General features: G+C 49.3%; 2 protein-coding genes across 3 annotated transcripts in view; one reads left to right on the top strand and one right to left on the bottom strand.

The window, feature by feature from the left end:
- SLK (STE20-like kinase) overlaps positions 1-6129 on the top strand; it is a 42807-nt gene extending 36678 nt beyond the window's left edge. The window contains exon 18 of one of the 2 annotated variants that reach the window (XM_004680463.2): positions 2534-6129. In XM_004680463.2, coding sequence (XP_004680520.1) covers positions 2534-2680 — 147 coding nt within the window. In that variant the 3' untranslated portion in view covers positions 2681-6129. Of the gene's footprint in view, positions 1-2530 lie in introns of both variants that reach the window. The other variant, XM_012723796.1, reaches the window with a different exon arrangement.
- A 1517-nt stretch (positions 6130-7646) lies between these two features.
- Positions 7647-26850, bottom strand: part of COL17A1 (collagen, type XVII, alpha 1) — a 41347-nt gene continuing 22143 nt past the window's right edge. Inside the window, exons 21-53 of the mRNA XM_004681003.2 lie at positions 26750-26776; positions 26593-26655; positions 25874-25978; positions 25217-25279; positions 24540-24575; positions 24297-24350; positions 24082-24117; positions 23588-23623; positions 22916-22978; positions 22028-22063; positions 21696-21767; positions 20894-20920; positions 19948-19983; positions 18171-18206; positions 17807-17887; positions 16808-16843; positions 15360-15413; positions 15197-15238; positions 15005-15058; positions 14352-14411; positions 13823-13864; positions 13257-13379; positions 12705-12842; positions 12209-12280; positions 11953-12093; positions 11437-11526; positions 11229-11339; positions 10617-10763; positions 10076-10417; positions 9394-9531; positions 9117-9179; positions 8893-8973; positions 7647-8534 (exon numbers count right to left, since the gene is read on the bottom strand). Of these exons, the coding sequence (XP_004681060.2) occupies positions 8482-8534; positions 8893-8973; positions 9117-9179; positions 9394-9531; positions 10076-10417; positions 10617-10763; positions 11229-11339; positions 11437-11526; positions 11953-12093; positions 12209-12280; positions 12705-12842; positions 13257-13379; positions 13823-13864; positions 14352-14411; positions 15005-15058; positions 15197-15238; positions 15360-15413; positions 16808-16843; positions 17807-17887; positions 18171-18206; positions 19948-19983; positions 20894-20920; positions 21696-21767; positions 22028-22063; positions 22916-22978; positions 23588-23623; positions 24082-24117; positions 24297-24350; positions 24540-24575; positions 25217-25279; positions 25874-25978; positions 26593-26655; positions 26750-26776 (2558 nt within the window). The 3' untranslated portion in view covers positions 7647-8481. The remainder of the gene's footprint in view (positions 8535-8892; positions 8974-9116; positions 9180-9393; positions 9532-10075; positions 10418-10616; positions 10764-11228; positions 11340-11436; positions 11527-11952; positions 12094-12208; positions 12281-12704; positions 12843-13256; positions 13380-13822; positions 13865-14351; positions 14412-15004; positions 15059-15196; positions 15239-15359; positions 15414-16807; positions 16844-17806; positions 17888-18170; positions 18207-19947; positions 19984-20893; positions 20921-21695; positions 21768-22027; positions 22064-22915; positions 22979-23587; positions 23624-24081; positions 24118-24296; positions 24351-24539; positions 24576-25216; positions 25280-25873; positions 25979-26592; positions 26656-26749; positions 26777-26850) is intronic.

Genomic DNA, 26850 nt, shown 5'->3' with positions numbered 1-26850 from the left:
ACAAAAATAATGAACAACTATATATCAGAGACATTTTGCAGGGTGGAGTGGGGAATGGGATCAAAAACAGGGGGGTGGGGAGGGAAATGCACAGGATTATGGTGATGGCACATGGGTGACTTGGTAATGGGAAACCCGCAGGGATTACAATTGAGATGGCTAAAAAAAAAAAGTACAAAATGATGTAAAAATAAACTGTTATAAAAAAAATAAAATTTAGTATTAATAGTTATGTGGCTCAGAATACACAGGTACAGAAAGTGAAAAGTCCCTTTCTCAAGATTGTTTAACTCTTTGTGACCTACTTTCACCTCACAGTGATGACAAGTGAGCTGTTTATAACCTAATCCTATAGCATCATCTACCTGTTCACATTAAAAACCTTGCTTCTTAAAATTGCCTGCTCATGTGACTTTGGTGTTATAACTTTGTTCTTCTCTACCTTTATTCACTCTTTTCCTTCCAGTCACCTGTTGCTCTTTTCTTTATCTCTATGATCTTTAGCTAGTCCTGGCTTCAGTGGTTGCATAGTTACAGACAATTCCAAAACTTGTCTAGTAGGGATTGTATATAGAGTAATATCTAAAGTCATAAAAATCTGGGTTCACATCTTAGTGTTGACACTGATTAATTTTGTTACTGAACATTTCTAAGCCCAATTCTCCTCATTTATAAAATGAAGATAGTAACAACCTACCAAATTCATAGTTGTTAAGACAGTTAAAAGAAATGATGTGTTATAACTCTGTCCTCATACCTAGATTATAAACAGAGTTCAACTAAGTGGTTGCTATTGCTATTTATTTTTTATTACTATTGACTCATGCTCCAAACTCCCATTTTCCATGTGGATGTTTCACTCTTCTTCATTTTATTCAGGCCTGTTCCAATATCTTCTAATAAAAGATTTCTCTTTCTGATTCCCTTATCTTTCTGTTTTTCTTTATAACATTATCATCACAAGATACATTTTGTTGTTTGTTTTCTCCAAGTAGAATGTAAGCTCTTTTAAAGCACAAACAGTATCTCTTTGTTCACTGATAAATACTCAGCTTCTAGAACAGTTCCTGGTACATGCCAAATGATCCATACATTGTGAACTACAGAATGTAAACTCGGTGGAGATAAAACTAAATTCAGTATCCTTTTCTCTTCATCTCCATTTCACCTATTCTACCTCTGTCCAGGTCTCTCCATATCAGATTTTCTATCCAGTGTTCCTATTCCTTTAGTTGACATCTAGCTTAGAAACTGGAATTATTTTTCATTTCTCTTGTACCCCATATCTAATCAGATAATGAATATTGACTCTTTTCATAACAATCCTCTTTTCTATTACTGTCATCCTATTGCTTAAAATTATGTTAATATTCAGTGGGCCTTCTGGTCTCTGGTTGCCTTTCCTTCCTACTTGCCTTCCATCTCCAGAGTATTTATTCACAGGAATATCTCTGATACTGTCATAGTGATGTCGATAAATCTTCAGTTTTACCAGAATAAAATATAAATGCCACAATTTGACTCACAGAGATAGATAATAGTTAATATAATAGGTACCATCTATTGAATGCCTAGTACATACTAAATACATCATTATGATATTTAATTCATACATAGCAACTCATTAAAGTAGATGGTATTATCCCTATTTATAACAGAAAAAGTAAACAATAAAGAGAAGTATCAATCATTGACCCAAGTTTAAAGCTTATATAGTACTACACATTCCATAGCCAACCTTTCTAGCTTTATTTCCCACTAGCTATGTTGTTCCCAGTTCATATTCAAGTACTAGGTATAATCACATTACTCACACCAACTCAGGGATTTCTAGCCTCTACACATTGTTTCAGCTTCTTCTGTCAGGCATTCCTTCCCTGTCCAGTCAAACAAATTATCATCTTTCCTTTAAGGTTAAGTTCATGTTTCAACTTTTCTGAGAAACCTTCCTGTATCCTTCCATCTTTTCCTGTACTTTGTACCTCTATGGCAGCACTAACCCTAAATTTTTGGCTACACAGTCATTGATATTTCAGACACTTAACACACTTAACAAGTACTTTCCATGTCTGCTTTGTATTGTGGCAGCATAAAGCTGAATCTGCTTGGTGTTACCTCCAAACTGCTTACTGTCCAGTGCTGAAAAAAAATACATGATTATCAATAATTGAAATGAAACAGAAAACGCTAAGTTCCCCATGGGAGCTACAGATAATAGTTATTAATAGGTGCCATCTGTTGAGTGCCTAGTCTCTGTTATGTACATCATCATGTTCAGTCCTTTCATTGTAACCCAGTGAGGTTGGCAGTATGATCACTATTTTACAGCACAATTAAATAATTCTATAATATATAGAAATTAAGTAATTGACCCAAGTTATTCCATTCAGATGGCTGAGCCTAGGCCTATAATCCTAACTGTTGAGTAGTTTAGTTTTTCTTAGGGTAAAATATGGAGTGTTTGCTCTGGACTGTTAGAGTAAATTCTCTTTGTAATGTCAACACATAATTTCTTTTCCCTTTCCTTTTCAAGACACTGGAAGAAGAGTTTGCGAGGAAGCTGCAGGAACAGGAAGTATTCTTTAAAATGACGGGGGAGTCTGAATGCCTTAACCCATCAACACAGAGCCGGATTTCCAAATTCTATCCTATTCCTAGCTTGCATTCCACTGGATCATAACAGTGGAATGAATGCAATCTGTGTTTGGATTTGGCTTTTGAAATAGGTTGTTCTATCCTTTCATCTTCTGCCACAATCTATGTCAGAGAGCTCATGAAGACAATCACCTCCCTCACGTTTTAGGTGCTTTTTGTTGTTTATTAGCAAAGATGAAGGGAAAAGAGGAACCAAGACAGATGCTGGGCCAGGTTGGCAAAGAAGCATCTTGTAGTAATTCCCTAAGGTAATACTGTATATTACTTTTAAAGATTACATTCTCTGGAGATTGTTATCTGAAAAACTGTTAGAGATATGTTTAAAGTTATTTAAAAAGAAAACTGTTACATAACTAAGTATTACTGAATGTCTTTTTACCTGACTTCTCAATAATGCTTAAATTCTATAATTGAAACTGCTGTAAAAAGTTAGAGTAATTTTCTTTTGGTGAATCAGCTCTCATAGAAAAGTTATGAGTTGCTCAAAATATGATTGATTCAGTAACTATAGTTTATTTTTAAATAGCAACAACTTCTTTTAAAAAGAAAAAATTTATTTCAGTAATTTGTCTAAAATAACTCTTGTTTAGGCATGAGCTGTAATTAAGGTGCTAGTTTTATTAAGATAATGCCTAAAACACTAAATTTCAACCTAGGATTTTCCTTTTGATTCAACAGTAACAAAATACCCTTAACATTAAGCATTATCATGTTTGTCCTAACCCATTTGATAGAAATTTTCATCCTAAAATATATACTGTATAAAGTTGGAAAGATGGAAGAAAAAATAACCTTAAGGTGTCCAAGTTGGAAATGTGAGAGTAACCAAATTAAAAGTAATAAAGATTTAGCTGTCCCAGCTTATTTCATAAAATAATATGTGAGTTTATTAAAAGACTTCATCTGAACAAATTATGTTCATTTAAAATTCTGTCAGGGGCCTACAAGCTCTTGATGTATATTTATAAGTGTATTTTCTGAATTAATCTAAGAGTCATTTGTTCAGAATACTTTTTCAAAAAGAATTTAAATATTTAGGCAAATGTCAGAAATCACTGTTGTTTTAAAATAAAATCCTTTATATTTTGTTCCATGTTTAAATTATTTACTTGATATGAGTGGGATAAGCCTGAAACCTTTATCATGTGGTTGCTGATATGTGTAATTATTAATGAAATGAATGTTCACTCTTAGCCCCTTCTGAGGCTTAGAATTTCAAGCACGTGTCAGGTCAAGCAGTATTATAAACTGTACTTTGGTGTGCAATGTAGCACATTCGTAAGTGATTCTTGCTACCTGCCCTTTGTAATGTAGCCTCTTTTAAGAATACTAGGTACCAAATCGTAGAAGTTTCAGTTTTTAGTAATATTACATTTGAGGTTGGTGAAAAAATTTAAATATAATTTTGTGGGAACACTGATTCATTAAGAAAATGTAAATATCTGTAGCACTTTCTTTCAGTTAATTTGAAAACTTCGGATGCTGAACCTCATTTTGTCAGTCATTTAAATGATTTAAAAATGCATGTGTGATTTTAATTTTGTAATTATTTTGACAAATAATTTACCTGGAAAACTTTGTAGGTAGCCTTAACTTTGGCCAAGTTTTTTTTTTTATATATATATATATATAAATATATATATATTACACACACACATAGATATATATATAATGTATGGTTGTAAATTCATACACTTATCACATGGTTGTGTTACTGTATACAAGAATCTTAATGCTTTATTCTCAAAAGCTGGGTTGGAAAATGTTTTGAAAGCCTTTTAAAAATGTATATCTTTATAAAGTAATATTCAGGATGATGATGGAAAGTGTTTATATTGTTACGATAAAAATGCCCAGTATTTAATGTTTTATTTTAAGAGGGAGAGAGTAGGTACTTTTTGTACCACTTTCTCATTTGAAATTTTGAGTTTCTTGGTTTTTTAAAAAATAATGCTTCAAGCAGTGGACAAGTTTTCAGTATCATTTAAGTGATCTCCTGAATGCTAAATTATTTGGCACATAATTTGGTCTGAACATTTGATTCTTTTCCTTTCTTTCAACTGGACATTCGTAGTACTGAATAAAGGAAGGGGCTCAGAGTAGGATATTTGACATTCTGGTAAGTTTATTAGCAACTCTTGCATCTCCCTTAAAACTGCCCTTTGGATTCAGTATGCTTGAGTTCTCTTTCAAATATGACCAGGTTTATGTGGATGCAGGACTATAAAATGATACATATATAGAGGTGAAATACTCATTTGATACTTAAAAGTTACATTTTTTTCAGCAAGTGTTTTGTCATAGGATATGCTGTGTGCCTCTCTGCCCACTTCTTGTCAGGCTGTATATTCAAATAGGTAGTAAGTGATACTGCATGAAATGCGCTGGGGAGTAGATAAGGGGCACAAATTTCTTTGAAATCAGAGTATAGTCAAATCCTTTCCTGATTTGGTTGTTTTGTTGCCATGGCAGCATGCTGTGAAATGCAAAAAAGAAGTTACCCATATGTGCATCCTAATTACTCATCCTCCCCTATTCTCCCTGCATTCTGTGAAAACACCAGACCACACACTGCAGGTCTAGCTCACAGAGCGTCTTGTACCAGGTTGCCTTTCCTGTCCTGTCAATCCATAATTGGGTGTGAATTGCCGAATTAGCTGCTATTCTCTATGGAGTCACAGTTAAGCTTTTCCTTACTCTTTCCTATGGGGAAACTATAGGGTGGGTAAGGAGGAAATTTAGAGTGCTTTTATTTTGTTGATCGGAACTTTTTCTTTGACAGGATACAGCAAATTGTAATTAAGTATAAACCAGAACCAGAGCTACCTCTAAGTAGTGTTTCCTCAAGCACAAAGCTCTCAGGCATATGAGACTTTTCTTTAATGGAGGGTCTCTGATTTCTTGAGCATCAGCGAGTTTCAGAAGTGACTGTCTTTTATACTCTCCTAGTTCCCTTGTAACTACACACTTTCTCCCATTCCACACTGTGCTTAAATGACAAAGACTTTTCCAAGAAGCCAAATTCTGTCAAAAGATTAGCTAAAGATAAAGTCGATTAAAGGAAAACTTAGAACTGAGGTGGAAGAGGAGAGTTAGTTCCAGTTCTAATAGTCTTCTGATTAAATAAATACATTCTTTTCAGAGAAATGATCTTTTATAGGATATGGGATATTTTAAATGCTTTTCTTAAGTTGAAGGCACAACAGTTAATGCCTCTATTATTGCTATTCTGTGTCAGACATGGTTTGATAATAGCTTTAAATTTCTGCTACTAAGCTTGGGAAAATGTTATACCAGTTGTTAAGTGTGGCTGCAGCTTTTTGCGATCCTTCTCTGATTTGCAGTGTGATGTCTTCACAAGTAAATTTTCGGAAAGAATTTTTGTTTAAGATTATGCCTCTTGTCTGTTTGGTAGCAACATGCCTTTTCAATCATGGGATTGACAAATAAAAAATAAAGTTATTTCTTAATCTATTTTGGGAAGTGGTTTTTTTATTCAGAATTTTGAAACTAGACTGTCCTGCATTAGAGCATTTTGCAGCTTATTTTGGTCTTAATTACCGGTTAGCACTTGCATTCTCAGGTCCTCTGACACTTTCAGACTTAGAGTTCCTAGCCATACAATCCCTACACCCAGGAATGTAGTTTTTCCTGGGACTTAGGAGGTGTCTTTCAGGCTGCAGGTGTTTCCTTGGGATGGTACTTGAGATACTTCCATCAACATAGGTGTATGTACATCTTTTTTATTTTCTTTTTTCCCTTGGTAGAGGTTATTTTTCTCACTAAATACTTCATAAAGCACACGATCTCACTTCTGCTAAAAATAAGTTTGTCATTGATATGTTCATGCAAGATTCAGTAGACTTGCACACCACTTGGCTAGTGTTCAGTGCATCTGGAGGGAGGCATCGCCTGTCATTTTCTAATTTAGGAGCTTTGCACCCTGTTGTAAGTTCATTCTTAACTTTTTTTTTCTTTTTATGAAACAAAAGAGTATCAGGTTCATTGTAGCCAGCTGAGGACTGTCCAGAGAAAGAAGCAGGTCTGGACTTTACCCTGTTTCACTTGGCCATAGAACTCTGTACCCAAAGGTAATTCTAGTAACTGGAGAAAATTCTTTAAGATAAAAATCATTAAAGGGGACATAATACTTGATCCCCTAAAGCCAGCCCTACAGAAATAAATGCATTCAGCCTTCAGGTAAAATTAAAATGTTAAAAAGGGACAGTGCCATCACTTATTATATACAGTAATACTGATTTGATTAGATAATAAAAGTTGTTCGAATTCTCAGTTTTCGAGCATTCACATACTGATTGATAGCAGTGAGGGGTAAAGGAGGCGCTCATGCCCTCTAGAAAACGGTGCTATTGTTGCTAGTGGTGTTTGATGTTGTGAAAGTAATGGTTCCCCCCCTCTGGGTAATATGTGCAATATTCAGCTATAGAGAAAATAAGCAGACCTGTCTTGGAAAGTTAAAGATGTAGACGTAAATTTAATTTAACTGTATTTAAAATTTTTTTTAAATTCTGAAGCTCTTCTCCACCAATTGAGTCTCAGTGTGATTGTGGGACAAATTCACAAGTTGGCTAAGCAAAGTCTCTTAGGAACATGAGTGTCTTGATTTTACTATGGATTTCTGTGGGGCATTTGATATCTGTTCATTATTTCTTCAAAGTAGTTTTGTTATGCCACTTATTACTGTAATCGTAACTCCTTTGCCCCAGAAAAATCACTACATTCATTGCAAATCTCATTGCTCCCCTGTTGCATATGTTTATTTAAAATACCTTAGCTTTGGTAAAACCCTCAGATGTTTTTTGTGATTTGCCAGATGAGTTAATAGTTTCAGAGAAAGGTCTGCCTTTAAAGATCTCATTGATTAGATGAAATGCTAAAAACTGTCCCACAATCACTTTTGCTTCTTTCTGTTTGTAATAACATTAGAGTCAAACATAGTAAAAAAGAAAAAAAATATTTAATTGGAAATATTACAATTGAAATGACTTTTCATCTAATAGACCACATAAATGTTTTCAGACATTGAAAGTGCTTATAAACCCACTGAGCCCCATCCTGCATGTCATTTCCTAAGTGTAGCACAGAGGTAACATCTCTTCCCAGCATCAGGTCTTCTCTAGTCCCTGCTCTCCCTTTTTTACTTGCCCATTGCCCTTTCCCTTTAGCTGCAGCCTAGTTCACTCTAACATATCTATAAACTCTACTGTGGACTGATACAGATCAGAGCTACAATCAAACTTTCTAAGCAAGTGGGAATATGATATCTAGTGAGAACTATTAGAAACCCTGTCACCACCTTCAGGGGAAGTCAATTTCTTAATTTTTTTCAGTTGCAAGAGTTGCTTCTTAGCCAACTCTTTTCTGTGACTAGAGAATGCAGAGAGGCATAGCATATCCTAACGATGGGGAGGAAGGTACCCATAACACAATCTTGCAGGCAGAACACAAACCCCAGTGTACCCAGGAAAGCAACCCCATCCCCAGCTTTCATTTCAGGGGCTTATTTTTAGACAAAGCTCATGGACACTTGAATCAATGTTTATGTAAGTGCCTTTCCTAGGTCGGGGCTTGAATTAAGTGTTAAAGAAGCCAGAGAAGTCAGTCTCATTCTCCAACTGTCCTAAAGTCCATCTAGTGATGTGGCTTCAGATTGTTTCCTTGACTGATTCACTCTCTCTCCGGGGTTCTATTTGACAGTTGGTATACATCTCAGTAGGACCCTGATAGATTCCAGCTTTCACCCCTGAAGAGACTGAAGTGTGCCATTGTCAAGAGCTGGTCCAGGGTGCTATTTGTCAGGTGAGCTCAGGGCTTGAGGGCAATGCTTCTCCTCCTCCGCCCAGCATAGACTTGGTCACCTAAAGTTAGAAGATGAGTAGGAAGTTAGAAAATATCTTGTGGCCACTGTGGGACTGTAGCTTGGGCAATTATGACAACTGTGACTATTTCCAAACTGACTTGAGAGATGCACTCTTTTGGAGGACTATCCAAATTGTTTACCCCCTGTAGTGGCCAAATTGGTTCTCCATTTCCTCCCTATATTAGCATTCTCCTTTCTCCCTCCCTAGATGCTTATTTGATTATATTATGCAAATCACCCAGTGTCTGCCTTTCCAGGATGCCTTAAATTTTCAGGCTTGCTCTGGAACAAATCACCTGCTTCTTTAAACATGGATTTCCTGGCACTCCAAAAACTGGCAGCCACATCTTGCTTACCTTTGTCTCCTTTTTCTCCTTTATGCCCTCGAGGGCCCTGTGGCCCAGGCCGACCTGGTGGTCCAGCTGGACCTCTCTCACCTAGGGAGACGGGACAGACAGGTTCAGGGAGGCACACTTGTAAGGCCTGGAGGAGACAGTGGCAAAGCAGCACAGGTGGAGCTATGCTGCTTGCGACATGAGGTGGGTATAGTGCAGGGTCCTGGTTCCCTGCTAGCACTTACCCTGGGGTCCTGGGATGCCCATCTCTCCTTTCTGCCCAGGAGGTCCAGGAATAGCTCCATAAGCTGCAAGGAGGAGGAGGAAAGAGGCCTTAGGCACAAAATCATTTTGAAGTTTGGGTGGTAATTTGGACTTCTAAAAGGAAGACAGCTTTATCAGACTTTCAGCATTTCAAGTGTTTATAGTGAGGTTTTTCAGGACATAGGTCCTGTGAAGCAGGCCCTATGTGACCCCGTGCAACAGATTAGGTATTGGGAAAGAATCTGGGCAAGGCCTTACTTCGGAAAAACTCCATGAGATCTTGTGTCACATTGCTGTAGGCAGAGAAGACCTTGCTGATTCCCGGAGGCCCCCGAGGCCCAGGCCGGCCCGGTGGGCCTTGGACAGTGTAGGCCATTCCTTGGAGCAGGCCCTGACCTGGAAAACACCAGAGTGTGAGCACAGGATGCAGTCTCGCTCAGCACCCTTCTTCCCAATGGGAGCACGGCCTTCTGATCACCTAACTGCACTATTAAGACAGATTATGCCGCAGTGAGGGAAAAGCCCTGGCAGCTTCCTGTGTCTCCACTGTTGACCTGCTGTCATCAAAGGCAAAAGCCACATAACTCTGATGAGAAGTTGATAAAAGACTACTTAGCCAACAACCTTCCCTCAGCCCCACCAGAAACCATCATTCAGAAAGGTTCTTCTGACACCCGGAAGAAAAACCCTAAAGCGCTCTGTTCCCTGCGGCATGGGTCCCTGTACTGACTATAGCCCCATGACCTAAGCTGGCTGAGAAGCAGCTTGAGGCCTCCTGTTCAGGTGGGATCACGTGTTGCCCAGTTAGTTCCACAATTGGTGTTCTCACAGCCTGGGTGCTGCGAAATGCATGAGTGAGTTTCTGGAGACCAGATGTTAAGATGCTCACATGATCACCCCCCACCGCCACGCAGCAGTCAGGCTCCGTGTCCCAACTTACGCTGCAGGCTCTCAGACACGCGAACAGCCAGCTTGTTGTAGTCCAGGCCTTCAGCAAAATCAGCCCGGAATGATCCACCATGGCCACCATACATTCCGCCTTCTGCTGCTGCCCCATAGCCCCGGCCCGTATCCATGCCAAATGCTCCGCTTTCGCCAAGGTAGCCTCCGCTGGTTCCTCCTATGCCCATCGAATTGCTGTAGGAGCTGTCTCCGCTGTGGGAGGAGGATCTGCTCCCCCTGCTGTAGGAGCCTTCCGAGGACAACAGGCGACTGTCTCCAGGTGGTCCCTGGGGCCCCGGAGGGCCAGGGGGACCGACAATGAAGCTGCGCACATCAGGACCTTTGGGAGGAACCAGCATTAGTGGGAGCTCAGGTGGGGGTCCCAGAGACCCTATCCAGGATCTGAGCTTCCAGGCCCTCATACGAGCCAGCCGGAGAGCACAGGGGAGCTCAATTCCTGCAAGCACCTGGGCCCCCTCATAGGGAGACTGGAGATCCGGGCAGGGGGCACAGAAAGGCAGCAGTATCAGTGCACCTACTTGTGAGGTAGCTGATGAGCTCACTCCGGAAGCTGTCGCTGTTTTCAGAGGCGTAGGTGGCCAGAGCTTCTGAGACACCTGGAGGCCCTCGAGGGCCTGGGGGGCCAGGGGGCCCTGGGGGGCCTGGGATGGATGATAAGCCAGCAGCTGAAAGGGAGGCAAGAGAAAGATGAGCACTCACCTCTGAGAACCCTTGAGTTCCCAGCCTGGGCTCAGGGCCCCATGTGGGCTCCTGTGGGGGAGGGTAGAGGAATCGCCCATTTGCTGGCATCTGGGAAGGACTGTGCTTCCCAGGTCCAGTCCTGAACCTCATTTAATCCCAGTCATATCCACTCCCCTCAGTCCCTCTGCCCCGAGAGTAGGAGACTAGCTTGGCACCCAGTCACTCGGGGCTCACAAACCCCCTAAGGGCTGTACCCAGAGCACAGTCTCTCCCAACTCTCCCTCACCAAGACTGAAAGCACCCAAAAGCAAATGTGCCCTCTTCAGATTCCCATGCCCAGCCCTGCACAGGGGCCAGGATGACTTGGTGACTGATGAATGGATCTAACTCTCTACAGGATCCCCAAGGCCAGGCTGCAGCCTCTGACCCCTGCACCTCTCCCGCCTCACAGTGCAGGTAAGATGACAGGTCCTCCGAGCTGATGCTGGACCACGAGCTGCCCGGGCGCCCTGGTGGCCCTGGGGGACCAGGGGGTCCAACGATGCCTCTGAATTCAGAGCCTGCCGCCGAGGAGAAGTAGAGTCAGACACAGCCTGGGCCAGGTGCCCTGCCTTATGTCCCGAACCGCCGGAACAGACGTCCCCTGCCCAGCCTTACCTCGAAGCAAGGAGACGAGCTCCTCGTAGGAAGTTCCCGGCAAACCAGGGGGTCCTGGAGGGCCAGGAAGCCCGATGCTGATCCCAGAACCTGAGGGACAAAATGCCAGGTTGTGATGGGGTCACATCAAGCAGGAAAAGGCAGATGGAGACACCTTGCCAGAGAGGAAGGAGAACAAGTCACGTGGACAGTGGGGTTCAAGAAAGGGAAAAGAGAGGGCATCAGGAAGAGACAGGCAGAAAGTTGGGTGACGCCTCAGTCCTAGGCAGACAGCAGGCCGAAAGGCACCATCTCCCTCTCCTGCTGCCATCTGGGGGTGTATTCCACAGAGAAGTATAGGAGAGGGCAAACCTCATGCAGGACGGTCTCCAAGCCCCTGACTGTGGCTCCCTGACCTGCTCTGAGTGTTCAGTTCCTCTGGGTGTGGGGCAGCCTGGCAGGAGAGACCCCTGGGCCAGCAGACAGCCCTCAACCCAGACCCTGCTGACCACCCTGCTGCGGCCGGCAGATACTCACTTGACATGTAGCTGAGGACGCGATTGCTCAGCTCTGCGTAGTCCAAAGACTGGAGGGACCAATCTCCACCGCCTCCCGTTGGCCCTGGAGGTCCCCGTGGGCCAGTCAGGTACTGGCGTAGATACTGCCGCACATCATCACCTGAAAAGACAGGCTGGGCTAGATGGGTGCACCAAGAGTGGCGCCCCACCAGGATGCCTGATCCCCACAGCCAGATCCCCCCAGGCTGGCTCTCGAGAGCTACCCGGTGACTCACGCTGTAGCGCTGCCAGGATGTCGTCAGAGGAGATGGAGCCCGATGATGAGGAGCTGATGGTCTGGCCCGAAGCTGTTGGGGAGGGAACCTCATGTTACCCTGGCCTGTGCTGGAGCAGCACCCCTCCTTACAGCAAAGTCACAGACCTGGTCAACTAGTTATTACCGTTTGAGGAAAATGAAGGAGATGTTAGGTTAGTTTGAAAGCATGAAAAGTTCAAAAAAATTCAGTGTACACTTGCTTTGTCTGGTAAGAAACACCCCTACCAGCAGGCTCATCTACGAGGACATGTGTCCAGCCTCAAGCACGAGAAGGCTCTGTGCTTGGCTCTGCTCTTAAGCAGACAAGCCCTCTAGACACTACATCCTGGGGCCTGTGACGGCAAGTTCAGGACCAAACATGTCCAGAAAAAGGCAAAGCCCACAGCAGACCAGGTTCCGGAACAGGCGTGGGCATGGGCTCGGGTGGAAGAAGCTTCGGGCCGGGAGAGGCTTACTCCGCAAGTAGCTCACGACGCGGCTCGCCAGCTCCGAGTAGTCGAAAGTCTCACCGGTGATGGTGGAGACGGGCCCTGGGGGGCCGGGGGGACCAGGGGGGCCCTGGACTCCAGAAAGGTAAGACCTTATGCTGTCACCTGTGAACAAAGAAAGACTGCCAAGTCAGGCCTCTCTCCAGAGAGCATGAGCAGCTCCCGCAAGTGACCTGAAGAGCGTGATGAAAAGCAGGCCCACCCCAACACGGGGGCCTGGACGGGGAGACTAGACACCTCTTGTTACAGATGGAGAAACTGAGGCCAGGGCCTGTGCTGGATCAGGTGGTTCATGAGGATTGTGGGTAACCCATTCACCATTGTGGACGAATGTGTGGGAGTGTGAGGCTCTATCAGGATTAACACAGGAGGACATGTGTGGGCAGCTCTGTGGTGGTGGGTCTCAGGGTTGGTCACGACCCACAGTCCAGGGCGGAAGACTCACCCAACACGCCCCCCAACCCCCACACTGTCCACACCCATCACACACACAAAGGCACACCCTGACCCAGCGCTCACTCTGCATGTAGTCAGAGATGTACTGCTGAATCTCTAAGCCAGAGCTGCTGATGGAGCCAGGGCGTCCGGGGGGTCCGGGTGGGCCTGGCGGGCCCTGCATGAACATGGTGCTCGAGGAGCCCCCTGCGGGAAAGAAAGTCTCCGAGTTGGTTCCTCCACTCTGGGGTCAGACAGAGGGGTCCAGCCTCTCCTACTACAGTCTGAGGAGGGTCCTTCTTCATGGGAGAAATAGCGCAGCAGCAAAGAGAAGGGTCCCCACAAAAGAGAGGGAAGGAATGATTGTAGAAAGGGGCCCAGAGATGGGAACCTCTCCCCTGCTAACATCCCCTTTCTTTCAGCTCCCTGCTCTTTTCTCCCCAACATCGTCTCCCTCATCTCAACACCCCTAGTTCCCTGGGTTCTCTTCTGTTGTCCCCTAACTTGAAACCTCCTGAAAGGCAGGTCAGCACTCCTGGGAGATACCCAATCAGCACTGACATGAATGAATGGTAAAGCAATGCTCTCACTGCCATAACTGACTTTGCTTAAAGAAGGCGAGAGGAACTTTGGTGACTTTTGATTCTTACCTTGAGAGACACCACCAGGAATGCCTGGTACTCCGGGATCACCTAGAATCCAAAATGCGAAAGCACTGTTGCATCACCTCCTCCAGGAAGGCTTCCCTGGCTAACACCAACCACATTTATCAGAACATGTCCCATAGTCCTATTTCTGCAAGGATACCTATGCTCCCTTTGAAGGAGAACGTATCCTCACATTCTTATCCCTCTCTGGCCAGGCTGACCTGAGGGAAGGAGGCAGAGAATTGTGACTCATACCAACCAGGTATTGTGGTTTCAAGGGGTCCATGTGGTAGAGCTTGAGCAGACACGGAGCTTGGGGCTCCTTGTGTGTCTCTCCTTACACTAGGCCAACAGGGGTGCAAATTCTTTGTAGAGCTCCTGCCCATCCCATGCACCAGGCTGCTGAACTCCTCGTGGCATATGGCAGCAGGAGGAAGAAACACTCATCTGGCCTCACCCAAACTCTCCTGCCCCAGGCGGATAAGCAGGGGCACATCTCAGCTCCTGCACTCCATAAGGCACTGATTCTCACCTTGGTCTCCCTTGGGTCCTGGGGGCCCAGGCGGGCCTGGAGGGCCAGAGAAGAAGCTCTCTCCTGGGGAAAGAAATAGATTTTGAGTGTGGACATGGTAACAGTTGTGAGAGAGCAGGGCCAAGCACAATGCTTGGCATTTCGTAGATGCTCAATTAATATTTGTTAAAGAGATGGAGAAATAAATGGATGGATGAAAGGAGGTGATGATGGATGGATGGTTGGAGGGATGTTTAGGTAAATAGATGAGGGCATGAGTGAATGGACGAGGTTGTCATTAGGAACAAGCTCTGAGTTAATGTGTGTCCTGAAGCTATTTTCATTGGTTTCTATGTTGTACTGCCAGCATCTCTTCTCGTATCTACATGTTCTGCCTATTTTATCAAAACTGGGCTACCTGAAGATAGGAACTGGGTCTCCCCAGCCAGTTCATAAGGGCTGAACTTGCTCTTTCTTCCAGATGAGGCTACCAGAGACTGTAGGGTGCATCTGGGCTGGGATCAATCACACTTTCCGCATGCAGCAAGAGTTTATGTAAACACCCCTTCACCCCACCGGAGTCAGGAGTAGGAGTCATGGTGAGTAGGTCACACACTTTGACCATAGCACATGGGGATGGGGCTGAGGTGGAGAACAGGTGTGCCTTGGCTTACCCGAGCTGGTCAGGAAAGATCCTGGGGGGCCTGGTGGGCCTGGCAAGCCTTCCCCTAGACAAAAGAAACACGACACTTGCAAATGCTAAGATGTGGGTCAGGAACCCTCTGCCCAGGGAAGTATCGGGGGCCAGAAGAAGCCTGGTCCCTGGGTCACAGTTTTCCATCTCCTACGGGGAGCTCAGTTCATACCTGCTGGGCCTCGGGGTCCTGGTGGGCCTGGGATGGCAGGTCCTGCAGAAGAGGCAATGCTGAATTTCATGTCACCCAAGACCACGGGGTTTTGGCTTCCTCACTGGCCATGGGTCCCCATCCTCCAAAATCCCCACCTTCTGAAAGTCCCTGAGATGCTCACCTGGCGGCCCACGTGGCCCAGGGGGGCCTGGGGGACCTCGTAAATCAAGACCCTCTGCAGAAAGAAGAAAATGGAATAGGTGGCATGTCATGAGGTCACCAGATCATCTATACCAGGTGCCCTGGCTACACTCAGCCCAGGTACAGGCCCTGGCCTTGGCAGGCACCCTCTGGGACCCTCTCTTCTCGGGGTGCCCCTTCCTCACAGGAAGGTGGGGCAGCTGTCAAGCTTCCTGATAACTGCTGGCAGGTATGGAATGAAGCATAAGAACGGAGTATGACAGCCTAAGCCCAAGTCCCTGCTCCATCACTTCTGGCTGGTGAGCAGCAAGTCCTTGACCTCTTTCAGGCAGAGGCAGGAGAAGCTGCAGCACAGGCGGCTTGTGGAGAACTAGTGAGAGGCCGTGGTGCATCTCAGGACTGGTGTTGCCTCTGCTGTTCAGGACCCGGGGGTTGGGTCCCATGGCATCTCAGCTGGGCTAAGAACTGGAGGGCCCAGGGGTCAGCCACCCCAGGCCAGGCCATGACCAACAACCCACTGGCCCCAATCAGTGCTCCCGAGGTACGTGGGGTGCATGCCTGCCAGTGGCATTCCCAGCACCCAGCTCACCTCAGAGGCCCAGGGTGACCCTGGTATCCCAAGACCTCACTGACAGCTGTCTCATCTCAGTGACTCATCCCTCACAGCAGACAAAACCTCTGCTGTTGCTTCTCAGCTAGCATTGCCTTTCCCGGGACCGTCATCCTCTGACCTCGGCTGGGCTGGCCATGACTCACTGGCGCAGCTGCACAGGCGTGAGCCACCGCCGCCTCCCACTCCCCACCTGCAGCACACACTCACGGGAGGAGAGGACCTCAGAGATGGAGCTGCTCGAGAACGACTCGCCAGCGAGTCCACGCTCCCCTCGCGGGCCTGTGGGGGAACAGAGTTGGGGTGGTGCCGTCTGCACCCATAGGTTAGTACTTGCCCTCAGTGGAGGCTGGCGGGGGGGTATAGTGGGGGGGGCAGGTGCTGGGCAGAAGTTGGCTGCAGCCAGGAATGGGCTGCAGCTTTCCTGGCTGTGCCAGCACGCCCAGGGGCACCAGACCGGCTTTGGTGAGGCTGAGTGAAGTTCTGGGTGCCATCAGAATCAACCCAGGGGCACGATTATCAAGGTCTGGTCACAAGAGGCCTCGGGCCAGTGGAATTAGCGGAGCTTGTCTTTGATGCGAGGACCACAGACCTTCAATTACCTGTCCCGAGGACTCTGCTCTCAGAAATGTACACGGGGTGAGAGGCAGTGTCTCTCGCTGCTGTGGAGGCCTGGCAAGGCCCCTGGGGAGGGGCATGTTGCATCCCAAGACACACCCTTTCCCTTCTCTTAAAGACAGGCCTTCTCCAGCCTGAAGCCAGCCCTCCCCGAGACAGCCCACAGCCCCGCCTTCATTCAGGCATGGCTGGTCTCTTACCTTGCTGTCCTGGGAGACCAGCTGGGCCAACTGGACCTATAAGCGGGGGTGGGGAAGAAGGGCTCTATCCCACTCCAGATTCACAGCTCTAAAGGGCGAGGTGCCTGGGCACATGGCCGCTGCTCACCAGGATGGAGAGCGGCCCTCAGAGTCAGCTCGCTTGTGTGAGAGCACCAAGACCAGGCGTCCGGTGACAAATCCCCCACTGAGCTGGGCCCCGGGACAGGCACAACTGTCCTTTCTGACATTCTGACACATCCTTGGACACGAGGACTTCAAGGTGTGCCCCCCACCTCCCGCCACTGGAACATCAGGCGGGAGGCTGGTCCACACTTACGTAGGGCATATTAAGTCATGTATTTCATTTACACATCATTTTTAAAAGGTTATTAGGAGTAGATGTAACAAAACAGGCATTTCAGAAAATTAGAAAAAAGGTACCAGCTTGACTTCTTTAACTTGATTCATTTGTAATTTCTTCCCAGCATCTTTTTTTTTTTTAACCTTGTGAAAACAGTTGCGACCACAGGACACATTACCCAGTAGCTTGCTCTTTTAAGAAGCTGCTATCCCTAACTACTTTCTTTCAGTCTCCCCATTTTTGTTGTTGGACAATTTGGGGATGTTTTCTTCAAATCGACTCCCAGCATTTTTGTTGCCCTTGATGTACATTATCAGATTGTTTCTAAGAGAAGATGATTCAGGGCCAAGCACTCTGACAGGTCAATCCGCAGGCCCTGGAGGCAGAAGACCTGGGCCAGGCCCTCCCTCTACTGCTCCTCAGCGAGTGAGCCCAGACTGTCATGGGCCTGCTCCAGCCTCCGTGGCGCTGTGGGACGCCTGTCGGGGCTGCGGCAGCCCGGGAGGGGGTTTTCTCCACCCTCCCTTACTCTGCTCTTGGGCTCCTGCCCTGGCTTCAGGGTTTGAGTAAACACTGCTGCCACCAAATGCTTGTACTACTTGCTGCTGATTTGGGGCAAAGCAAGAAATCGAACTGACCTGGGGCGCCTGCCGGTCCTGGGGGTCCCATGGCTCCAGGAGGTCCCGGGGGACCTGGGACGGTGATAGTCGATGACCCCTCTGAAATAGAAGGCACATAGAACCCTGAGCCCCACTCTGCTGGCTCGAGGCTTTGGGATCTGGGCGAGGCAAGGAGCTGGGTCAGTGCCTTTCTATCGTTTCTTCTAGTTACCCCCCCACCCGCCTCAATAGTTATCCCAAGAGCTCAGCCCTGCATCCTGTCCAAAGCACTGTACCCCCACCCCCAGACTAGCATTTTGGAGAGGGTGAGAGGCAGAGCCAGGGCAGGAGTCTGTTCATGAGAGAGAAAGGCATGAGAAGGAGGACGCCGGAGCCTGCCTACCTGAGGTCATGATCCTGCCTGGAGCTCCTGGCTCACCTGGAATGGGAGGAAGAGGACAGCGGTTGTTCCGGGATCAATTAGTGGCTCAGTAAGTCATCCCCAAGTCTTCTGATTGCATTTCAGAACCACTCCAGGCCTCTAGCCTTCAGGCTAAAGGCATTTTAATGAACTGAAGGGGAGCACTCTGCTGCCTTAAGCACCAATCTCTCTGCCAGAGCCCTTGGAGGAGGCGGGAGCATCAATCTTCCTGGCCCACATTCACTTTAGGAAGAGGCTGAGACCTCGGGAAGAGCTACATGGACAGTCGGCTGAGGTTGCCTTCAGTGAGGCTGGAGGAAGAACAATTCAGCCATTTGTGCCCCACACGCGGGTTCTACCACCTGGGCGTCTCAGGCCCGTCCTCAGAGTCAAGTCGGGTAGGGACAGGCCCAGAGGTCAAAGGACAGAGGCTGTGAGCATGTTCCCAGAGTGCTGGGGTGTGTGGTGGGGGCTGTATGGAGTTAAAGGGAGTCTGTGGTTGACAGTCTGGGAAATCCCGAGTGCCTGAATGGTTGAGATCTCTGTTCTGCTCACGTCTTAAAAGATTGAAAAATGCAAACGTGGACAGGGCACTTAGAAGAAGGAAATGTCCGATTCACACTTCCCTAAACTCACTGACTGCTGGAGGCTTCTTCAAGAGGCACCTAGAGGGCCTGGAGAGTCACAGACTCAGATGAACCAGGTGAGTGAGGGACCCTCAAGTCATTTCCTAAGGTGTAGGGCGAAGCAGTCATCCGAACAAGAAGATACTGATTCCCCTAGGCAAAGTGGCCAAATGGCCTCTGCTAGGTTTGCTCAGGGCGAGAGGAAGAAGCACCTGAGTTGGTCTGGACTGTAGTCTGCCATTAGGTGAAAGTTCCTCCTCTTGTCCAGGGGGAGCCCAGTTTCCCCTGGCAGGGACTCCCCAAATCTTGTGCTTAATAAGGTGCCATCAAAACATGAGCAGAGGCTTGTGTGTCTGGGATGTTGTTATTATGGTGGAATTACATTTGTTTATCCTGAAAGAACTCCTTGGTCTATGCAGTCATTGGAAATAGTTTCTGGAAAGCAGAAACTATGTCCCCCAAAGGTGACAGTGACCGCTCAAGAAAGACTGCAGTTCCTCAGAACATCAGGGGCCAGGAGTGTGGGGCCTCAAGGACTATGGAAGGTCAGTCCCTGAGCACTGGTCACCCCTGGACTGGCACAGAGTTGGGTGTCCTGGTACAGAACAGGCCAGGAGTGCCACCCACTCTGAGTGTTGGGTCACCTCATAAGTCATCTAACTGGTCAGCACAACGTTTAAGTATTCTAAGTAGCATCTGGATGTTTCTCCCTTCTGGGCTATTCAAGGCCCCCTCACACAGAGGGTCAGGAGTGCCCAGGCACTCCTGGTGAAGGCAGTGCTGAAGGCCGTGCCTGTCAGGGACTAAGCATGAGCAGGAGGCAGAGCAGTACTGGGCTGTTTTAGAGGCAACCTGCAGGAGAGGCTCCATCCTCACAGATCCTCTCCAGCAGCCTGGAGATATTCTGGGTGCCAAAAGGCCTGAAGATTGTGGGGTGGGGAGGTATGGGGGCACAGAGAGAACTGAGGATCAAGAACAAATCCCTGGGCTCCTCCGCATCGCAGCCTTGTGCTCTAGATGCCACTAGATGCCACTGTTGATCCAGGCTCTGGTCAGAGAGGACCCTCCCACCTGTAAATCCCCCCACTCCTGCAAAGATAGCTAGTGAAAGGAAGAATTTGGAAAACCCTTACCTTTAGTCCCTGGCTGACCGGGGGCACCAGGAAGTCCTGATAGGATGGAAAACCAGTAAGTGAGCATGGTTAAGGCCTAGCAGTTCCTGACACCTGCGAGTAGTGACTAAGGACAGCACCCTGCACAGCCACAATCCTGTTTGCGGCCTGAGGCCTTCCTGGCTCTGCTGTCTGCTCTACCTAGGAGGCCCCCAAGGGGAGCCTCTTGCTCTGAGCTCCCGCTCTGGGAAATGGGGTTACTGGGCTTAAGGGAGTGGAGGCCCATGGACTCAGCTGTGGGGGATCTTCATGCCCCTGGGTTATGAAGCCCCATAACTTCCCGAGAAGAGTAGGGAATTCAGGACTGGGCTTCCTGTAGCAGACCTAAGACCCTCACCCTCTCCTCTGTCTACTGAGCTCCCCATCAGGGAGCATATGAAGGATGTCCCTGGGTCAAATTTGTGGGGAGCTGATTCCACCCCACATCTTTGCCTAATTTCCTTTAGGAGCTGGGACCGGGGTGGGCACAGTGTCTCAAATGCCCTTGGGTGCACACAGGCCCAACTGTGGCAGACCCTGACACGGTGCTGTCCCCAAGAAACCAGGCCCTTTGGCATGAGGCGAGTTTCCGCTCGCTGCCCCGCCAGTGGGGACGGGGCCTCTGGAGCGCTAATGGGTTTCCTGGGCCAGGGTCCTCCCTGGGGTTCCCGCTCCAAAGGGGAATAGGGCATAGACATGGCCTAGCCTCGTTCTCACCAGAATGGCTTTCTGCATTGCTCTGTGCGCTTTTCTATTCCCTACAGTAGTTCTCAAGACTCACAGTCAGGGCCTGAGCCCCGTTTGGCGGGGGCAGTGCCAGCAGAGAGCAGGCTCTAAGCGAATGAAGAGAAGCAGCTATGAACAGAGGGAAAGGTGGGAGTGGGAGGCGGGCAGGTGGCACTGGAGGCCCGAGTGACTGCTGACTCACCTTGAGGTCCTTGGGGTCCCGTGAGACCTACGGAAAATAAAAACACCAGAGCAAGCATGGGGGTGGGGAGGGGCGGTCTGGGCTGCAGGAGCAGGTGGAAGGAAGGTGGGTGAAGGGCAGCAAAGCCCCTATCTGGGCAGCTGGACTCCTGCATCCTCCCTCACAGGGCCCAGTCAAGCAGCTCTTGGGCTTTGCTGTGAAGCAAGCCACTGCTCCCCGGGTGAGCCTGTGTAGGGTCACAGACCCTTCGGACTCTGAGAGCCACGGACCCCGAAGGCTCACACACTTGTGAGCCCCCCGCCCCACGCTGTCCCAGGCTCCCTCCTTTGCTCTTGGCACACACCCCAGGAGCCAGGAGAGCCCCGGCTCCTCAGAGGCCAGTTAGGAGCTCCCTCGCCCTTGCAGCTGCCCAGGCTTCTTGTTTTCCTGCAGCCCTGCAGCTCTGGCTCCTGTGAGGCCTTTGCTGGAGACCCCAATACAGCTTCTCTCTGCAGATCAGTGAGTACCGCCGAGGGTCCAACGTGGGCAGGAGGGATGGGCTCAGGGAGCAAGGTATTAAGGTGACATTCAACTACAGTTTGAGAGAGACTCCTGTTCCTTTCTAGAGCCCGTCGCTTCCAGCTGTTGATCTCTCTCTTCCAAGCTGCCAGGCATGGGCAGTGTCAGGGCCCATAGCTGCGGCACGCAGCTAGCGGGAGACGGGGAAGGGCGTTTGCCCAGTCACACAGTGAGACCCACACGGATACACACAGGCACAGCGGAGCCACACAGCAGGGTTGGCTCCCTCTTCCTGCCCACTTACCTGGCTTTCCTGGGTCTCCAGAAGGTCCCGGAGGGCCGCGGGTTCCAGGCATCCCGGTGAGACCTTGTTCGCCTAGAGACAGAGTGACCAGTATGGCCACGATTGCTTTTTAGGAAAGCGGAACCGGCTGGCATCGCAGACAACTTCCTGGAGTTGACAGGTGAGCTTCTTGTTGACAGGCGGAAGGCGGGAGGCAAGACCTGGACTGTGCCCGTTTGCGCAGGTCGGGCCTCTCTAGCGTTATGATGAGGAGGTTTGGGGGCTGTCCCTGGGGCTTGGTGGGGCAGGGAACGTGCTGGGGGGAAGCAGAGAGTGGGAGCACAGCGACCAACCTCTTGGGCCTTGGAGTCCGTCGGGGCCAGCAGGTCCTGGGAGGCAGAAGCAAATTCTTCAGTTACTCAGGACCCCCTTACTGCCCAGCTGGAGGCCGCAAGCTGGGTGGGGGCAAGGTGGGGAGCCCCCCAGGGGCTCGCATGCTCTCGCATGCTCTCACCCAGGGAAGAGGCCCGTCTCTGTCCCGCCCCCTGGAAGCAGCTTTCTCCCTGCCTGCTCCTAAGCTAGGAAGTGTCTTTTTTCTGCTAACAACCATCCAACCACTCCAGTGTCCGTGGCAGGACTCAGGTCCCAGCGACAGCCTCGCTGACGCAGGGGTGGCAGTCAGGGTTCCCCAGTGCTGCCGCCTCTGCCCCAGGCTTTGCCCTGACCTCTGGAAACACTTGGGACCATGTCTTGCTTTTCCACCTCTTTGGCTTTTCTCACTCATGTGGCTGCAGTTTGTCTCTCCATGGAACTTCCCAAATCAATGGTGAGTAAGCTCTTGCCTACTTCTAGAGCCACCTGATAGGGCATCCCTCCCCCATCCTAGCTGGATGGAATGGCTCTCTGCCGTGTGCTCAGCGCATCCTGAACTTCCCGTGCCACCTGTCACCAGTGCCAGTTTATCTGTCCTTGGGGGAAGGGGCATCTGGCCAGCCCAGCACAGAGTCCTGCATAAACCTCAGCAGATGGCTGAACCTTGGATCTGGCTCAAGGGCCGCTCTGGGGCGTCAGGGCTGTGCCTGAAAAGGGACCTTCCTGACTGTCTTCCCTCCGGGCCTGGGTGGCTTAGAGGCAGCAACTGCTGTGATGGCCTGCGCGAGCAGGAGAGGCTCCCAACTCTCTGGGTCTGGTGATGGCCGGAACAGGCAGACCCACTGCACCTGCTCCTTCGGGACACTCACCCATCGCTCCTTTGGCCCCAGGCTCGCCCACAGCTCCAGGCAAACCTCTCAGGCCGGGCTCCCCTGCAATAGATATGGACGAGCTGTTGGGAGGCATTCAAGCTCCGTGCTTCAACCAAGGCAGGGTGAGCTTCAACACTCCCTATCTCCCCCCACCCCGACAAACCAGCCCCCTCCCCATTTAGAGGAGCTTGGGGTGCCAACTTGAGGTCGAGGATGCAGTATTGGCTGTGATTCTAGTGGCAAGGCCCCGCTGCCCCGTGCAGCAGGCACTGACTGGCTTGGAAGCCACACCTGGCCTGAAGGGCATGAGTCCATCTTGGCCACAGAGAGCTGTTGGCTAAGAAGGCGTGAGCACTACACACTGTGCTACGTGGAAAGTGCTTAATTTCCCCAACTGGATTTTCCCAAAAGGATCAGACCAAAAAAAAAAAAAAATCATAAGCTCCCTTTTCTGCTCCAAACGTACTATCTAGACTATCCTTTTTGACTCTGGCTTATTTGCAATCAGTCCTTTACTGGATCTCATCTGTGTTGCTCCTAGACGGCAAGTTCCCTTGGTTTAAGGTCAGAGTCTGTCTCATACTGCTATATTTTCCCCCTACTATCACTGCCTGCTGGATTTACAAAATGCATTGAATAGACCAAAGTAGATTTCTGTGTTGAACTGACCTGTGAGACCTCGGGGTCCCTTCTCACCCTGGTCACCTAAAACAAACACAGGGTTGGGGGGCAGGAAGCCTCAGTCAAGAGCAAGGAACCAGTCTCCCCAGCCTCCAGATTCTGTAGCTGCAGGATCATTCCCACTGTGTTCACGGCAGCTGTTGAAGGCTGGGGAGCGATGAAGCCCAGGGAGCGCCGACAGGGTGACCCCACACCCACTGCACACGGGCACGAGGGGGCCCAGGCCAGAGGGCAGATGCCTCGCTGCTGCATCACTGCCACCCAGAGAACCAACCGCCCAAACTTAGCACTGTGACACTGGCATTTGTCACCCCCTTTGTGCCTCAGTTTTTCTATCTGAGAAGTTGGGCTGGAATGTGCCTTGTTTCAAGGTCTAAGAGTGGAGTTATTTGCATTCTCAGGCCTGGGGTGGGGTCACTTCTGGGCTCCCAGGAGTCGGGCAGGAGGGGGATGTCTGAGCAGCATTGGGAGCAGCAACCAACCTTTGGGTCCTGCCGGTCCCATGGGCCCTTTGTCACCTGAAAAGAAACAGGCACGCTGACATAAAGCCCCTGGCAGGCAGGACTAAGAAGAGACAGCGTCTGGGTCTGACCATCACACCCCCGAGGCTTGAACAGGCTGTTATGCGAGCTCATCAGGCTGCCCTGACCCCCTTCTGCAGGGAGAGGCATTCTGCCTGCCTGGGTTACCTGCTTACCTTTGACACCAGGGAGGCCCACTTCACCTCGGATCCCTTGGAGACCCGCAGAGCCTGCAAACAGAGGAAGCCGTGCAGACACACACATGAGCACACAGGAGTACAGGTTCAAGAGTTGCTTTCTAGGGACTCACATCCTTGCAATACCCTGGTCCATCCTTGCCCCTGAGGTCACCAGGCCTTGGGAGATCCCATGCCAGCCCCTCTGAAAGAGTATCTACTTATAAGCAATAGCACACTGACCTGGGGGACCTCGTGGGCCAGGAGAACCACTGGAACCTGAGGAGAAGGAGATGATAGTTACCAGGTGGTCAGGTGTAGGCAGGGACATCAGACCCCCGGATAAAGGGCAGGTGCCGGGAGAGCAGAGCCAGGTGGGGCTCTGTGCGTGTGTGGCCTACATCCTATGTGCCCACTAGCCAGCACGGGGTCCTGCTTAGGGAGGATGCTGCAGCAGGTGGGATTAAGAGACCCCGTGCTCTTTGCAGGTCAGAGTAAAGCATTTGGGCTGGGGTACCTGTGGGGATGAGAAGGACCAGGTGGGCATCAAACAGTGAGATGGCCACCATCTCCTGGGTTGTCCAGACATATTACTTTCAAATATGTACATTGGGCTCCAGTCAGGTGAGGAAATGGTTTGCCTTCTGACTTCCTGATCCATCCATCCACTCGGGGGACACAAAATGGGCCGCTGAAGTAGAAATGTGGCCCAAATCTACCACGGAGCCCAAAATTCAGGCCCAATTCTGATGCACAGGGATTCCTTTGCGGGAGGATGCTTGCTGGACCCATCGCCCTGCACAGGCCTGGGGCTGGGGGTTTTGGATGTCTGGGCCCCGGAGCTTCAACCTCTGTGATCCATCCTGAACACAGCTGACTCCTTGGTACATTCTGGGTACCATTCTGGGTACCTAACTTACCTTTGGGACCCACAGAACCTGGGACACCAGGTGGGCCTTGAACACCCGGTTCACCAGCAGCCCCTGGGGAGAAATGAACACTCTGAGGGAGTCCCCACTTGGTTTGTCCACCAGCCTGGTGGTGTAATGGGGGATGCTTACACCCTTGACTTGTACTCCAATCAATACCTTTGCTGCCTTCATGAGGCTGTGAATCCATACAGCACCTTTGGTTTCTACCACTTGACACTTTACATTCAATAAACCTTCATTTATTACCTGCCAAAGCATTATTTTTAATCTCATAACGTTGAGAGGATTTTCTGTCTGGGCCTGTGACTGGGCTTTCTGTGCCTCCTTCCCTGATCAGTTCTACTCACGAGAGGCTCCTGTACCCAACACAGCTGGGGAAAGCCCAGTCTGCCTCCCAGCCCCTCTGCATGTCCCGGGACCACGTTCTCCGTGGATTCTAAGCACTGCAGGTTCTCAGCTCTAGGCCAGACCCCACAGCCCATCCCTGCCCTCCTCAGACCACTGTCTCTGCAAGGCCTGACACGGACCTGGCTGAAGGGCAGTGCTCAGCCAGCACTCAGCCAAGGCTAGTGAATGAAGGAGGAGGAAGACACAGAAGGAAACATGGATGCCACTTATGCTCTAGGTGAAGGAATCGCTTCTTACCTGTGTCTCCTTTTTCTCCGATCCCAGGAGGTCCTGGTTCACCTCGAGGTCCTGTGGGGCCTTCTCGCCCTCTCTGGCCCATGGGCCCCTCCATACCAGGCTCTCCTAAAGACAAAGAGGCCAGGGTCCCCTCAGCATTAGGGCCCTGGACTATGCTACGGGCTCCCTGGCAGCATCTTGCTGGCTGGCGCTGGCCTGAAGCCGCTAAGCAGACCTACTGCAGCTCCTTGACCATGCAGCCCAGGAGCAAGGCAGAATCCAGATGCAAGTGGAGGGTTTACTACCTCTGCACCAAACCTCAAATGGCTTCTCAACTTCTTCACAAGACCTGTGTGGCCTGCCTCGCGTACCCACTCTTGCCCTGGGCCCTGTGGCTGCTTCTATTTGGAATGATTCCCCCAGACTTCCTCAGGCTCCGCTCCCTCTTCAACTCTTTTGCTCAAATGGCACTTTTCCAGGCGGCTATCCCCAACAGCCTTATTTAAAATGACAGCCCCCCATTCCCGCATTCCTGATGGCCGGGCACCCAACAGTTCTCATTTCAGGAACCATCAGTTAACTTGCTATATCTTATCTAATCTATCGTGTCTATTGTCTCTCTCCACCCAAATTCACTGATGTCTTCCCAGGACCTAAAACAGGGCCTGACCCAAGTAGGCACTTAAGTATGTATAAAGGGGGGAGGAAATGAACGCATACATGGGAAAAGCAGTTCTTACCCACACTGCCTTTTTGTCCACGGGGTCCTTCTGGACCTGGGTGGCCCAAGGGCCCAGGGATACCTGTGAATACACAAGAAGGTCTCAGCCCTGTTTTTTCTGGCAGCACCTGGGAGCCAGGACTGAGTACCTACCATAGTAGGTAGACATTACACACCTGGAATTCCAGGGAGTCCTCTATCTCCTGTGGGAACAGAGATAAAAGAGACATCAGCCAAGGAGCTCTGGACAGTTCCCTAAAAAGCCCTGGTGGATTTC

The sequence above is a fragment of the Condylura cristata genome, unplaced genomic scaffold (assembly GCF_000260355.1).
Source record: "Condylura cristata isolate star-nosed mole 26May11 unplaced genomic scaffold, ConCri1.0 scaffold00011, whole genome shotgun sequence".
NCBI lineage: Eukaryota > Metazoa > Chordata > Mammalia > Eulipotyphla > Talpidae > Condylura > Condylura cristata.
Note: the sequence above shows the minus strand (reverse complement) of the source record. Positions and strands in the feature narration are given on the sequence as shown.